This window comes from Atractosteus spatula, chromosome 13 (genome assembly GCF_055471065.1).
Source record: "Atractosteus spatula isolate fAtrSpa1 chromosome 13, fAtrSpa1.hap1, whole genome shotgun sequence".
NCBI lineage: Eukaryota > Metazoa > Chordata > Actinopteri > Semionotiformes > Lepisosteidae > Atractosteus > Atractosteus spatula.
Genome location: NC_142718.1, coordinates 25,840,311 through 25,855,879, shown reverse-complemented (window position 1 = coordinate 25,855,879; position 15,569 = coordinate 25,840,311). Strand labels below are relative to the sequence as shown.

General features: G+C 37.4%; 1 protein-coding gene across 1 annotated transcript in view; it reads right to left on the bottom strand.

Moving 5' to 3' along the window:
- Positions 1-560: 560 nt before the first annotated feature.
- pde11a (phosphodiesterase 11a) overlaps positions 561-15,569 on the bottom strand; it is a 90,130-nt gene continuing 75,121 nt past the window's right edge. The window contains exons 15-20 of the mRNA XM_088930710.1: positions 15,117-15,217; positions 13,281-13,358; positions 12,596-12,659; positions 10,922-10,996; positions 9,282-9,365; positions 561-770 (exon numbers count right to left, since the gene is read on the bottom strand). Coding sequence (XP_088786836.1) covers positions 561-770; positions 9,282-9,365; positions 10,922-10,996; positions 12,596-12,659; positions 13,281-13,358; positions 15,117-15,217 — 612 coding nt within the window. The remainder of the gene's footprint in view (positions 771-9,281; positions 9,366-10,921; positions 10,997-12,595; positions 12,660-13,280; positions 13,359-15,116; positions 15,218-15,569) is intronic.

Sequence of the window (15,569 nt, the reverse complement as noted above, 5' to 3'; positions counted from 1 at the left end):
AAAATAGACAAAATTCCCAAACCATTCCTGCAACAGATATTTTAAGCAACATGTGTTAAGCACACAATAACAGACCCCTAATAGAGATCAGTTTGGTGAGAACAGAGATACTGGCTATTTTCTCCCCCTCTCCCCCAGTATTTAAACAGCAGCTTTCTATTTCAGCTGCTTGGCTAGATGATAAGTGCACTGAAAGATCTGAGTCTGGCGTTTTGTTTGTTTAAAGGTGCTGGTTAACTCCTTTTGCCAAAAACTAAACAGCACTACATCAGCTGTATATTCTACTCACAGCTGCAAGCTAAACGCAATTAATAGCTGATTGTGCAAACGGACACTTTTCTCCAATGCGGCTTTCTAATTCTCTGACATCGACGGGCCAATAGCTGGATAGCAGAAACTTCTACCTTGACATCTGTCTAATGGGCGGTCAAGCAAATCCCATCTGAGTGGCGAAAGCGAAGGACAGAGCGCAGAACTCCGGAAGCACAGCCGTCTTTCCTCGGGCTGTATTTAATAAAGCTAAAAGGCAGACAAGGGACCCTTCAGAGGATCCTTACAACCTAGCTGGTGTTTTCAGGAGATGTGCTACAGCGGGGTATACTGCTTTTGTTGCCTGTACTGCTAGCAGCACTTGTACTGTCACTGCTGGTACTAGCTGCAGCATTTTCTCGGCTGCGCTGTCGTTCTCTGTGCAGCTCGTCCCACTTGGCTCTGTTGGCACTCATGACATCAAGCACTGGCTGCAGCTTGGGGTTCACCTTTACTAGAGCCTACAGGGGAGAAACAAGCATTTAGAGCAGAATTAAACAGGAATACAAGCTACAGTATGCTGAGGTGAGAATCTTCGTTGTGGAATAAAGCCAGTTACAAATGGTGGCAATGTGCTTTTAAAATGGAAAACAAAAGAGCTACCCACACTAGGAAAACTGGCTCAGCAGACTAACAAAGAGAGCACAAATGAAAGGTGAAATTACATAGTGCGTGATTAACATTGTGGGCCAAGAAGTTTCGTTAGATAAGGTCAACAAGACTTGCAAACAAAAGCCTTCTGTTTTTATAACCTCTCTCCTAGAAAAGCAACTTTATATAAGATACTGTGGTAGGCAAATTGCTGTGAAGGTTGTAAGGCAGAATTGAAATATGGGAGGTAAACTAATACAAGTATACATAAGAATGCAAAAGCACAGCAAATCAAAGGACATCCAAGATACACACACGGTAAAACCATGAGAGACCTGCAAAAATATGGTACAAATTTACTGCTGTTATCTCTGAAGAGCTACCCTTGTCGTGTCAGTACCTTTTTTTTGTATAGATTCTGCTGAATATGTTCTTATCATCCCTTTCACTGAACAGAGAGCTTTACTAGTCAAAGAATTATAAAGTGATTATTAAAGTGATGAGATACAATTTATAATAATGATAAAATCATTTATTTTTTCTCCAGAAATCCTGGTCTAATCCACACATACTTGTTTGATTTCTTCACTTTTGTCTTTGTGTGTAATAAGAACCAAACAGCAACCTTAGTGAGAATGCAATTACTCTTGTAATTTTGTTTTCTGTTTTTCTTGCCTCTTTTTGCCGATTAAGCCTCTCTAATATCCTTTCTTTCATAAAGTAATTGGCAAATTATCTCAAAAGCAATATGGCTGTTTTTATTTGTTTGCTGCAAAGCTGGCAGCTTCTCTTGGAGGCAACTGAATAATTGTTGAGAGCATTTGTCAGGACTGCTAATTAACACACATTTTATCAACTCTAGCCAATTTGGAGGTGATTCCCACAACACAAACAAAATTACAAAATTAAAAAAACATATTCTTCAACAATATTATTCAAGGATATTATGAGGGGACCTGAAAACCTCGAAGATAGAGACAATCAAGCCAATAGATTTCCTATGAATCAATAATGAAACACAATCCAGTGGAATCTAGGGGGATGTGCATTTAAAACTGAGAAGAGGAGGCACTTCTTTACACAAAGAGAAGTGGGAGCGTGGAACTAGCTATATTGTTGACGCTTCTTTCAAGAAATGGCTGGATGAGATCCTTGGCTCAATAACTATCCATCAATTCATCCATTTTCTAGGCATTTCTTCTAATTCCATGTCACAGGGGAGCCGAACCCTATCCCAGCTAGTAACGAGCATAAGGCTGTGTACACCATGGATGGGACACCAGTCCATAACCGGGCTACAGACGCAAACATAATCACGTGCACACCCACACTGGGGCTAATTTTACCAGAAGCCAATTAACCTACCAGTATTTCTTTAGACTATGGGATGAAACTGAAGCAACTGGAAGAAACCCACACGAACAAGGGGAGAACATACAAACTCCATGCAGATAGCACCCCAGGTCCGGAATTGAACCCAGGTCCCCAGAAAGGTGACAAAGTGATGCTAACCACTATGCCACTATGCCAGTTAAGGAATCAATTGTTATTTTTTAGAAGCTAAAATGATTAATAATAAAGCATTTGTTATAAGAGGTTATGGTATCCTTTATACTTTAGAAGGATCTGTAGTAAATTCAAACAATCTGCATAAATTAGGAACAACCATGCTGTATATTCATTATTATTCATGAATGAAGCAGAGGGTTTTTGATTAACACTAGGTTTCTTTTCCTTCTATAAATAAACGACTCACTGTGTTTTATTTCAATATTTTTGTCAACGGTATGGTTTAGGATTACAAGATTAGTTTCAATATAAAATGAGAACTTGAAATTAAAGACAGAAAGCACCATACAGTAGATCAACCAGACAAATAATACAGAAATTTTAATGACTGACAGTTTTTGCTACTTGCAATTTTTGCTGCCTTTTTTCATTGCGCTTTGTAAGTCTGTATAAAATCCTATTTGCCAGATGATACCAACTCTCTCTCAATGCATGATCCACACAATAAGGCAAAGCTTAATATTTCTTAGTAACTCCCACTAGACTTACATAACCTCATTAACATGACGGTAGTTGCCTAAAGCTAATGCTTGCTGCGGTATTCTCAGCTTGCATCTTCTCTGTTAAAAGCAGGCCAATAAGAGCAAAAATATGAGGTAAAGAGAAGGAGAAAATATTCCCAAGAGACATTCTGCTAGAAGCTAACCCAGGTTTTTTTCTCCTTCTCTCTAGAGTGTATTTGCCTCTCCATTATGAAGCATTCTGAATTCATTTTTGCAGTGCTGCAATCACCTTGCTATTGCCAGCCATACTGTATACAGTATAAACTGTACAGCATATACAGTGTACAGGCTGTTGTAATACTGTAAGTACATGAATGCTGTATCAGTAAATGAAGACATCACAATTGCACCGCAAACTATAGATAACAGAGTTTGTACGTCATCCTGCAGTCTTTGCAGCAATGAAAAAATATGTATGTAGATATCGGGTTTTCATACCTTTCTGCCAATAATGCCAAATGCTTTTAATCCAAAAAAATATTATACCCACATCATAAATGTGGATTATACACATGAAAATTAATTTAGCATCTTTAACCCATGAGGAGAACTGCTGACCACTACACCCAGAGCTTAAAGTTTTATGAAAATACGGAATAAAAACTTACAAGCCTCTTGGAAACAGATCAACTTCTTATAATACGTGAACATTGATTTTTGAAAGGCTCTTGGGAATGTACAGTATGTACATACAGTACTATATCATAGGCTAACCTGCCTGCAAGCGAAACATTTCTTAAGTACCGTAAGCGATATTGCTCTCATTTACAGGAGTCATGTACATCTTTCATTATAGCTGTATGCAGTAGACATAAGTGTGACATGTTATGTTCTAAGCAACCAGTCAAGAGACATTCAAAATCCTATTAAGAGAAATGTACAGAGCTTCCCAAGTGACACAGTAAACAAATTATTCCACATGAATATGAAGTTTCACCACTTCTTGAACGACTAGAATAAATACAAAAGTTTAAAAATGACTATTTTAGAACATGACATGCCCAAATTTAAGTGAACAGTTTAGCTCTGGGCTCTTAAGATAGAGCAGTTTTAGAACTAATACATCATAACAATGTACACTGTCCACCTTGTGTCTTAATATGCTATCTTGTCTGAATTGCACTGTGAAAATTAGTTCAATTTATTAATCCTCTGTAATTTATTAACCCTTAAGGTAGCACATTTTGAAATACATGAAGCACCTATAGAGATAGTAAAAATTAACAATTCCTTATACTTATATAACACTGTAGCAGAGCAGGTGCTGGGAGCACAGGTAAATCCCCAAGGTTTTGGGGATTTACCTGCAGGGTCATTTCATTTAAGCGAGTCACATTCTTCAAATTCTCACAAGGAAATCACTGAATTGGCTGCACCTGGAATCTCTAGCTTCCTATAAAAGCAGCTCCTGTGGCAATCAGACTTTGTCTTTTACACAGACCTTCATGGCTAAGAAGATCATTTGAAGAAAGCTATGGCAGTGAGAGTTTCTTGTACAATGAATCATAGAAGGATTATAGTGGGGGTAATATTGGTAGCAGCCTTGGTTGTTTTCCGGGTTAGGGCGCTGGTAAATAAGAAGGTGGTTAATGAGCGCACCTGGCCAACCGGAATGAACGAAGTGAGGTTCTTGCCACTGCTATCAGGGGAGTTATACGGTTACAGCTCATGTTTGGGGGGGAAACCCCTTGCCACCCTATCGGAAAGGGGATCTTTCACAAGTGCTCTTCTAGAGACTCCACTCAAAGTGCTTTATACTGTAGGTAATGCCTCCACCACACTAATGGGAGGCATCCACCTGGATGATGCCACAGCAGCTAAAGTCCATCAGTGAGGAGGAGAACAGAGTGTTGAAGCCAGTTCATAGATGGGGAGTATTAGGAGGCCGTGATTGGAAAAGGCCAATGTGAAATCTGGGCAGGACACCAAGGGAACACTGCCCTGGGATTTGTAATGATTGCAGAGAGTCAGGATCCTGGTTTAATGTCACATCGGAAGGATGGCGCCTTTTTACAGTACAGTGTCCTTGTCACTATACTAGGGCATTAGGACCTGCACAGACTGTAGGGTGAGCGCCCCCTACTGATCCCATTAACATCGGATCAAAATTCAAAATGGAAAAGGGGGAGTCTGACAGCTCAAGAATCAGGGGTGTGAACGTGAGTGGGTTTTTGGAGAAAGTTTAAATGTGCTTTTAAGCAACAACAGGATTGCGCTTTGCTTAAAAGCAGAAGACTCTACTGGTTAGAAATGTGCAGTGAAATAGTAGGCACTCCAGCACACTAATAGATTTGTTTCTCTTTTCAGATACATTTTGATAAAACACTGAGCATACAATCAATAATCAATTACTGAAGAACTCTAATGAATATTCCTGATCATAAACTGTCAGTAATAGTATCTTATGCCTAAAAATGTACTATTTCAATCAAGCAAACTATAAGCTTTCCTTACATATTTTAGAAGCTGGTTTTATCAGGATGTATATCTGTTCCTCAAGTTATACTTAGCATAGGTCTGTACCTAACTCATGAAACCTACAGTACATTTGATTTACAGTACAGAGAAAATTCACGACAATCATCAAAGTGCTGTGATGTAAAAACATGATTAATATCAATGTGGATTGTGAGTCTGCTGTTGCTTTAACAAAGTGCCTTAAAAATCATTTAGAAATTCCCCCCTTTCTGAAGTAACAATACCTGATAGCATTTAAAATACAGTATCTGATGTATTAACTTAAAGCATTCTAGTTTACTACAGTATATAGAAGTTTTGCAGGCCAAAAATATAAGAGTATACTATATACTGGACACTCTCATTCACAGGTAAATCTGTTATCTGTTAACCTTTCTGTTAAACAGCAACCAATGATGGCGATTAGTATCAAAAGTGGAGTTAAAATTTATGGACTGTCAATTTCAGTGAACTAAACTTGTGTAACAGTTATACTTTTAATAAAATGCTGTCCCAGTGATTCATTGTGTCTCATTCTATCTCCTTGTACAAAATGGACCCAAGAATCTTTTCTCAGGTGTATCCTTCTGATCTGTTAGGGCAATGTGTGCTGGAGTATTACAGTATATTCCATAACAACATCACACTCTTAGGGCTAACAGCCACAGGCATAGACAGCTCAAAGGAGAAGCTGCAGTTCCTTTGTAGATGGGTAGTTGTGAACATCCACTGACTTAAATTGCACCCACAATGAGTCAGAGCATCACAACTCTAGGAAATGGCCAAGTGAACATTTGTTCTTTGTGAACGTGAGCTATTCCAGATCATTTTTCTGATAGCCTCCCAGCAAACAACTTTCTGAGGCATTCCTGTTGACAAAGTTTACTGATTTTACTCTAACTGTAACTCTTCCACAAATCCTGCATAAATATAGACACAAAAGCCCTAACTTTTCTCCTATCGCAACACTTCTTGGATGTCTTTTACCTCTCTTTCCTCCTTCTCTTCCTATCTCACTAAATATATCCCAACAGCAGGTCAGTCTACCTCCAGCAGTGATTGCAGCTACCACATACCAGTGTTTCCAGCAAACGCCCACAGACGTCAGTAGAGATGTGGAACTACTCAGTGGTCTTTTTTTTAAAATATGAAATCTGGAAAAATCTGTTATTTAGGGCAACTTCCCGCCGCCTTAATTTCATTCCCTGTTGTTGTTACTTTTAAACCATCAGCCACATCTACACATCACTGAGGCTGTCTGAATTTACACAATAGCCAGGTTGGCTTTTGCCTTCACTGAGGCATCAGACATACATGCCTCAACACTATTGCTTCTTATAAGGTCACTTATATCAGACTTTCTTCCCATTCTCTAATATTGTGTTTATTTATACAGTACACATGTACAGCATGTATGCAACTGCATGCAGTCTTTCTCTGATCTTCCTTACTGTGCATCAGCACTCCAGTACAGTTCATAGTCTGGGAAAGTGAAAAATCTTAATGGGTATCTGGAGGGCTTTGAAGAAGGGAGGTTGCATAACACCAGATTAATATTCTACACCATGCTGACAAGCAGAAGAAATAGATCTGTAGGATCTTCTTCCTCCCACATACAAAACCAAAACCCCCTGTGAAGTTCTGCTTCACTCAAGGCTTTATCTTTTTTTAATTGGTTATATTATGACTTAACAGGACCCTGTTATGAACAATGAAATTCACATCATACTGCAATTTACTGGAACATTCTTATATTAAGCTTGAGTCTGTTGACTTTTAAAAAAGTCACTATTTTTCACACTTTCCAACAGACAGAAATCAAACCAAACACGGCAACAAATAAGATCCATAATCTGTGCTTTTTTTCTTATAGACTAGGTATCAATCACACAAACTGAACACACACTGTACAAAAATCCAGGCCTTGTCTGTAGAGTAGAATAACTGCTCAGTTACAAACAAGTCCTGGATTCTTAACAAATGTAAGGAAAAGAAGGAATTTATGATTTTAGAAGGAGTTATAAATACAAATGAAAATAATATATATAATATAATTCCCTTCCAATTTCACACTGTGTTTAAATAGCAAAAATAAATAAGTTGAATACCTAATCTTCCTTGTAATCAGTACAATAAAATCTGGCACTTTCATTCATAACAAATCTAAATCAATACACTCAGCATAGATCACGACTTAAAGGAAGTCCACCCACACAGTTAACACTCAATACAGCTTCAGCTGTAAGAGTTAGGATGTGCTCAGGAGAAGCTACTGGACTTCACAGCTATTTCTTTGTTATTTAATTGTTCTGATTGGGAGAGAACTAGTTATCCCTGCACAGGGGCAAGCCTCCCCTCACTTTGCAAAGCACCTTGTGCAGTTAAGACAGCCGAAGGAGAGATTTGCATAACTAGAGTAAACCCTTGCAGAGGCCCATCTTGAGAACGTCCGAGAAGCCAAGCTGCACTCCCACTGCTACCTTATTCTCTAAGCAACAGCTGCTGATGTGTTCCTGACCTCAATTCAAAGTCAATACGCTTCATTCTCACAGCAGGGCTCTTTGTTGGAGTTCATCTATTGTGCTGCCATGGGCTCTGCATTACACTGAGAGACACAGGGAGGGAGGATGTGATTGTGGGTTGGGAGGTGGAGGTTAAGACTAACGTCATCAGCTAGGCATCTGCAAGGCCAAACTCATAAATGCTCTTTTTTTAAAATAAAACGAAGGCATGCATACCACATATAAATCAGGACACCCTCATTTAAAGAACCAAAAGTTTAATTATCTGTGGCATTATTTACTTGCAATTATTGATGTTTGAAAGGAGTACCTGGCGTGCTACAGTAGTTTTATGCATTGAGCTACTCTATTTGTTTTGAACTACAATTCCAAATCTCGGGTCTTTTAGAAATATTTCTTCAGAAAAGATCCAGGAAAAAAATATGTTTAGCCAGTCTGCAAATATTGCATGCCCATCTTTTTTGACAGCTATTGTTGTCATTAACTGTGAGGACTGAGTTTAAATTTTGCCTATTAAAAAACAAAGCAGCCATAAAATAGCATACATACAGCTTGATATTTATGTCAGACATATATTATTATAAGGGAATTACAAACATTTGACAACATTTTAGAATGTCAATTCTACATACAATACCTACAACATACATATTACTTTTCAATGTGATCAATGCATTCTGAGATAATCCAGTTAAAATGTCATATTACAGGATGTATCTGTTGTTGTCTCACTAAATCTAATCCTGCTAAATCAAAAACACATTAATGATAAATAGCGTAAGCCAACAACATGCATAACAGTACCCAGAAACAAGCTGTGTGCAGTGACCTATGAAGAAAGCATGTGAAGAATTCAGATGTAACTGATGGAGCTGTCGTCAAGTCATGAAAGAGTACTTAAATGTCACCCAAAGCCTGAGAAAGTCTAAAGCTAGTTCTGTCATGAGCAGTCTAGCATTTCTGAAGATGTATGTAAGAATGGCATTTAAACTGTGCAAGTGTGTCTTTAGCGAGTTATCACATCTTTTAGTTACAACAAAATTCAGCTTCCAGTGGAATATCTGAGGTATCTTGTTTCAATAGCCATTGAATTTTTACTTGGTAAATCCTTTTTTTTTAAATCACTGCCTATAGAAAGGCTAGACTCAGACCTATACAATCTTATACACTGGGCCTCTCAAGGACTAATGCTAGAGACTACGCAAAAGAGGTGACAAAAGAAAAAAGGAGGAGGAAACATTGAAAAAGCTGTAAGAAAAAAAAGCTGTTTTCTTTTATTGTGTGCGCAAAGCCTGAATATTAGCATGGTGTAGAAGTCCTCAAGAATTACCTCATATAATGGCGCGCAGATCACATCAATCCACTCCAGCTGGAGGCCAGGCAGCTCATCTTTCCTGTTCCGATCAAAAATGGCCTGAAACAAAAACATAATTTCATGCTTTACTACACATCGATATTTTAAATATTCATCCCCATGAAATACACATCAGGCAAATAAAACAAGACACTGGTGCTATTCACAATACATCACTTGCTGTTATTTTTTTAATTATCAGAAAGCAATAAGCTATATACAATATACATTACTTTCCAGTACTGATACTCTTTTCATTCATGAAAATTTGCCTCAATGTTGAATAATGGAACTGTTCTGAATTTACTGTTTCTTTTATATGTTGTCCTCTGGACCTGGTGAAGGCTAAAAAGGCTGTGCTTTAGAGATAGTTTACACTGGGATTAGATGTGTTTGTAACACCCACGTATATAATAACTTGATTGGCACCAGTTCCAAATCTGAGGCTAATGCACTACTTCCAAACAAAAAGAAAAGCAACACTAGGAGGAAAAATGAGTAAGCATGACACAGTAATTACCAGAGAAATCTATATTTTAAACAAACAACACATTACTATAGTTGATCCTTTCAATTTTTTTAAATGTCGGAAACAGTAAAAATAAAGACATTCAGTTTCACATTGGGGGTAAAAAAAAGTCCATGGCATTGTTTATATCAAAATAATTTATAACATAATTGTTTTTCTTCTGAGGAAAGGAAGCTAAAACAATATAAGTGCATTTCATTGAACACTTTAACTTGTAGCCATAGGCACAAAAAGCACAAAAGCTTCCAAGATAGCAAAAATAATCACATTCAATTTAACTTGTGCAGCAGCTAGCTCTTTTGGAAAGCTCCTAAAGGCAACTTGAGCAGTCTGTATTTATAGTCATTAATTCAATGGGTCTCACACGGGGAGAATAAACCATATCCTTCTAGGTCACACCAAATGATGCAGAGTTTTTGTTCATTCTTAAAATGCTGCAGGCACTCCATAAAGAGCATCGACACAAAGATACACTGGATAAAGTTTAAGACAAAGCAATAAGAAATGATACACCAGCAGCCTGAATATATGAACCCTGGAGCCAAAAATATGAAGTCTAGATTTACTTACTCACAACACCTTGGTCATATTTAGCTGTGTCACTACGCATGCCAACTGAGCTGCCCAGTGAGTTACCAATTTATTTGTAAAAATATACTGTATAACAATCAAAATACCATTTACACTGTAAATTTAAGAGGGGTAGCATAAACATTTTCTGGTACAACAAAAATAAGGGTAGTTCGTTGAAAAGCCTTGAGGACTTAACTTGATATTCGTAGTTGCAAACTCAACAAAAAAGACTTGGAAGGACTGTGCTGAGGCAGATGTCTCTGTTACAAGGGATTTGTTTTATTTAAGAATGCCATTTTCTGTTTTAAAACAACATGGAATAGTCGAATATGTTCTTAATTCTAGGTGCACTATGGAAAAAGTTTCAGAGTGAGAGAGAGGAAGAAAGGGGCACTTGACTCCACATGTTGTGCAGAGGAAGTATCCTGGATTTTTATGAAAAATTCTAGGAGTTAAAAGATAGAGAGATTTTCAGATGACGAGTGTGAGAGGACAGCATTGAAATCAAACTCACCGAAGGAGTGAGTTTCAGTTCAGATCTCTCTCTGTCTCCTTGTTCAAAAAATTCACTGGTTACAAGCTCAGCCACCTAACAGAAATGGAAACAGATTGGGGTTTTGTTCAGTTCTACTTGACCAGGAAAACAAATAGTTTTCTGTTAAATATACACAATAATGTAATCAAATACAGAAATCAGAAACAATACATCATAGCTGAAGCAGAAAGTTTTAATCTTTATTAAACCTAAATTGCTTTCATGAGAAATGTTAAGTAAATCAGCAGTCTAGTTCCTTTCTCTACACGTGAATATTTAACTTAGGGTGGTGTAATTTGTGATTCACAGGGATCTATACAAAGAGAACTGCTCTTCTTAATTTATATCAATCTAGATTCAAGTTTGCAGATGATCCCAAATTAGGAGAATTAGCAAACACTGTAGAAGCGGCCAGTGAAAATAAAAAGTATTAAGATAAAATTCAAGACTGGGCAAACTACATAGACAATTGCATGCTTAGCAGGAAGCCAAGCCATAGACCTATAAAAACAAATTGGGAAACACTGAGCTAGAACAGGCTGCTTATTGAGAAAGACTTAGGTGTTTATGTTGACAGTCATTTATGTTTTCTGGACAATGTGGAAACCAAGGCAAGGAAAAATGTTTGGAAGTAAAGCTAAAATTACATATAGGAATTTTTATTTTGAATGTTGTGAACACTTTTGGTCAACACATTACATGTAAAAAAATAGAGTTTTGGAATCAGTCCAGAGAAGAGAAAGCAGATACATTTCAGGGCTAAACAGTATGTCCTACACTGCCAGGCTGAAGGAACTGGACCTGTATAGTTTTCAACAGAGTGGATTATGAGCGGACCCGATACAAGTATTCAAAATCCTCAAACCCAGAGGAGTTCTTCATAATGATCAGTGAAAATGAACCAGAGGACGCAAGTGGAAATGCACTGAAAACCTAGAACAGGAATCCATATTTTTTGTGGATGAGAATGGCTGGATGACATCCTCCAATCAATCTGTAACTATTAAACAGGCTAGACTGGCAAAATGGTTTTCTCTTGTTTGCAACTGTTCATTTGTCACGACCTGTAAAAGCCAATGGGAAATTTGGCTAGGACACTGGGGTAACACCCCTATTCTTTTTGAGAAACGCCCTGGGATTCTTAATGACCACAGAGTCAGGACCTCAGTTTTGTGTCTCATCTGAAGGACATCTCCATCACTATACTGGAGTATTATCACCCTCACAGACCGCAGGGTGAGTGCCCCCTACTGGCCCTACTAACACCTCTTCCAGCAGCAATCTTCGTTTTTTATTATATATATTTACATTTTAATTATAATACTACTACTACTACTAATAGTAATGTTCTTAAGGTTTGAACCAGTACATTGTGTATTCATGCTGTAGGTTATTGCACAAAATAAAAAAGATTGATGCAACTGCATGATGAGGAAGGAATCTTTCATTCAATTTACTCATTATAGCCATTGTTAAAAAGAAAAAGAAAAGGAGGAAACGTAAAGGAAGAAATAAGAAAACAAACAAGTAAATTCTCCCCAGCTGGGGGGACAGAGTACCTCACAGGGATTTACATATGTGATTTCTGCACAGCATGCTCATGAGACTATGTGAATAGCAATGTCTTCGCATGTGCTGTATGCGACATACTACCTTTCTTGATATCTCCCAGGGCTTTGTTACAGCGCCGAGGTCGCATGCTGTCATCAGCATTGACCTGCAAAGCACCAAATATGGTCATAGTTAACCACATACACGATTAATGCAGATATACAAAACACTGCTCCCTGAATCCAGGCAGACTAAAAGGTGGGAAATGAACATACTGTATAAACAATCGCTTTCTGAAAACATGGCTCCTCTCATCATTAAAACAACAGTGGTTTAGTAGTACAACATCCTTTTATACACCTGAATAATTAACACAGAGAAAATCAAGAGAAGATCCTTGGCATTTTCCATTTTATGACAGGGAACATTTTTTGCTCTCTGTTTTTGAATGCGTTTAAGTAATCAAACTGTGAAACAGTGGCATAAGTAGTGTGGTACTGTAGTTGGGCTGGGTTTACTGTAAGACCTTTAAGTGGAGGAGGGAAGGAAATCTGGGGTTGGTGCATCCAGACTGTAGACAGAGAGGATTCCTCTTGTTGTCGATTCTTTTAACATTCAACAAAATCCATCAGTGCCCAACAGTAACAAATGAAGAGTAAAGGGACAATTGAAGAATGGTAGAAACTATATTGAACTTCAAAACCACTCCATAACGAAAGAAGGGAGACATTGCTAAAGTACTGAATTGATATGTTGTGTCAGATGTCCCAAATAAAACCGTTATTACCTGAACATATCTCTGTGGCCCTTTACATTCCAGTTGTATTCCCCCTTATGAACAAGTTCAAAGAAAGTGGTCCGGTTCCTAAAAGAGAATGAATAATTGTTAACATTTTCTTTACAGGAACAACTCGCTTTTGAAAGTGATTCCCATACACTGTGAATTTTATACGGCTGTAATGGCTATTTTGTTTGCTTTGCTACAGACAGATGGCTGTATACTGTAAATATACATGGAACAAAAACAAGTAAAAATGGGTCTTTTTGCTTGCGTGAATCAGCTACAGCAAATGTATTGGATAAGCGCATAAATGATCCCCCTAAAATGACCAGCGTCTACATAAATAATAAGGTTTTACATGAGATTCAAGGAAATTCTCACAAACCTAATGCCCACGTATGAAAGCAAATACAAAAGCAAACAATTTAATGAACATATTCAAGTTCCACTCCAAAAGCCACTATAAAAATGTGGAAATAAGTTATTGTGGGACAGAGATGGGGGCAGTTAAGGTAATCAGCTTGATAGCTCGTAACCCACTACTTTCCTTCCATCTCATTAGGACTATGTACAAACCAATGATATGACTGAATATGACATTGACCTAAAGGCAAATCTCATGGAATGCATGACGCTTCAATTTAAATTTCTTATAAAACCTGGAATTATTATAAAAAGATGCTTGGATGACCTCAGATTTCACTCATTTGCTCAACTTGGCTTTCTAAGGGGAGGAACGTTCTGTGCACACTATTTGTTGTAAATCTACGCAAAATCCTCAAGCTTAATTTGCAGGTTTAAGGGAGTATGAAAACTGGGTCACTTTAAGTGCCTTTATTTAACTAATTGGTATATAGTTCTAATCCCCTATGATTTATGTCTGAAAGCAACTGAAGGGTATACTGTTGCGGCAAAAAAAACAGGCAGAATACATCAGCAATTCAGGCTTTATTCACTATTTTTAACAAGTCTGACGACGGGCACAATATCTCTCATGAACGTCTCTGTAAAATATATTTGAAGACACGAAACCCACAGTAAACTATACCAGAATGCAAGTGGGCCATACACAAGGTTAATAAATAAACACTTCCCTAGTTCCCTCCTTTGAGAAAAGTATACATTACCATGAAAATTAAGCTTTATTATACGCAAAATCCAGATTTATTAAAGTATATGTAACCTTTAGTAAGAACAATGGAAGACAGAGTAAAAGACAACACACATACTGTAAGCAAAACCAATCAGTTCAAGGTTGTCAGGGCATTTTGTAGTTTAAAGATGTTAAGCAATGCATCTTCCACAAGATGGCAGTATAAGCTACACAATTGGAAAACCTGAACAGTGAAGAAATTAGATACTTTATTGATCCCGTGAGGGAAATTGCAGAATTAAGACTGATTCGAAACTGAATAGGTAGTAGTGTTGATATTATGTGATGGTAAGACGAAAGCAGTAATAGATTCCTTTGTACTGCCCAAAGTTCAAATTACTGATATTAAAAAAGACTCTGTATTACCTTCCTTTTTTACAACAATAATATAGACAAAGAGTGCCGCTGCATGATACATATTGCATTTCAAAATCTCTGGATGCCTTCTTTTCAGTAGACTCTTCTTTGCTTTGGCAAACAAAAATATTAAACATACATTTCAATTTTATCAGTGACTGCATGTTTGTAAGTTGACTGCAATATTTTTCCTCACTTTCCACTTTATAGTACACCGTAAGAATTGGACACAAAATCCTTCTTAAGTCACTCATGTGTATGCTGATGAATACATTCAATATTATATTGATTATGCTATGCAAATAGCTGAGGAAAAGGAAGTCTGAACATACTCAAAGTAGAGGGTTAGGTCTGTCGCCAGTATTGACTGCTTCAGAAGCTGCATAAGGTCACTATACTCTCTGGAGGACAAGTTTGAAAAGATATTGTGGCCCTGTAAAGAAAAGAGAGGAAACCTGCTTCAGCTGAAATACTAACAAGATATTTGGAAGTATGAAACTGACCCAGTTACAAAACACATCTGCAGCTTTTCTTTAAATGTTCCCATGGTCTTCCTATACCTTTCAATCAAATTAATTAGTAATTATACATTTGCACAAGAAAATAATGGGAAAGTGTGTCTTAAATTGACTTACATACAGATATGTATGGCCTTTAGATTCTACTGCCAATTGCCTGCACAACTGACTACTGACTTACTCATTTATCTGGCTGATCCTTTTAACCAGCGAAACTTATTTGCACTCATTTATACAGGTAAGTATTATGTTTTTGCACCACATATT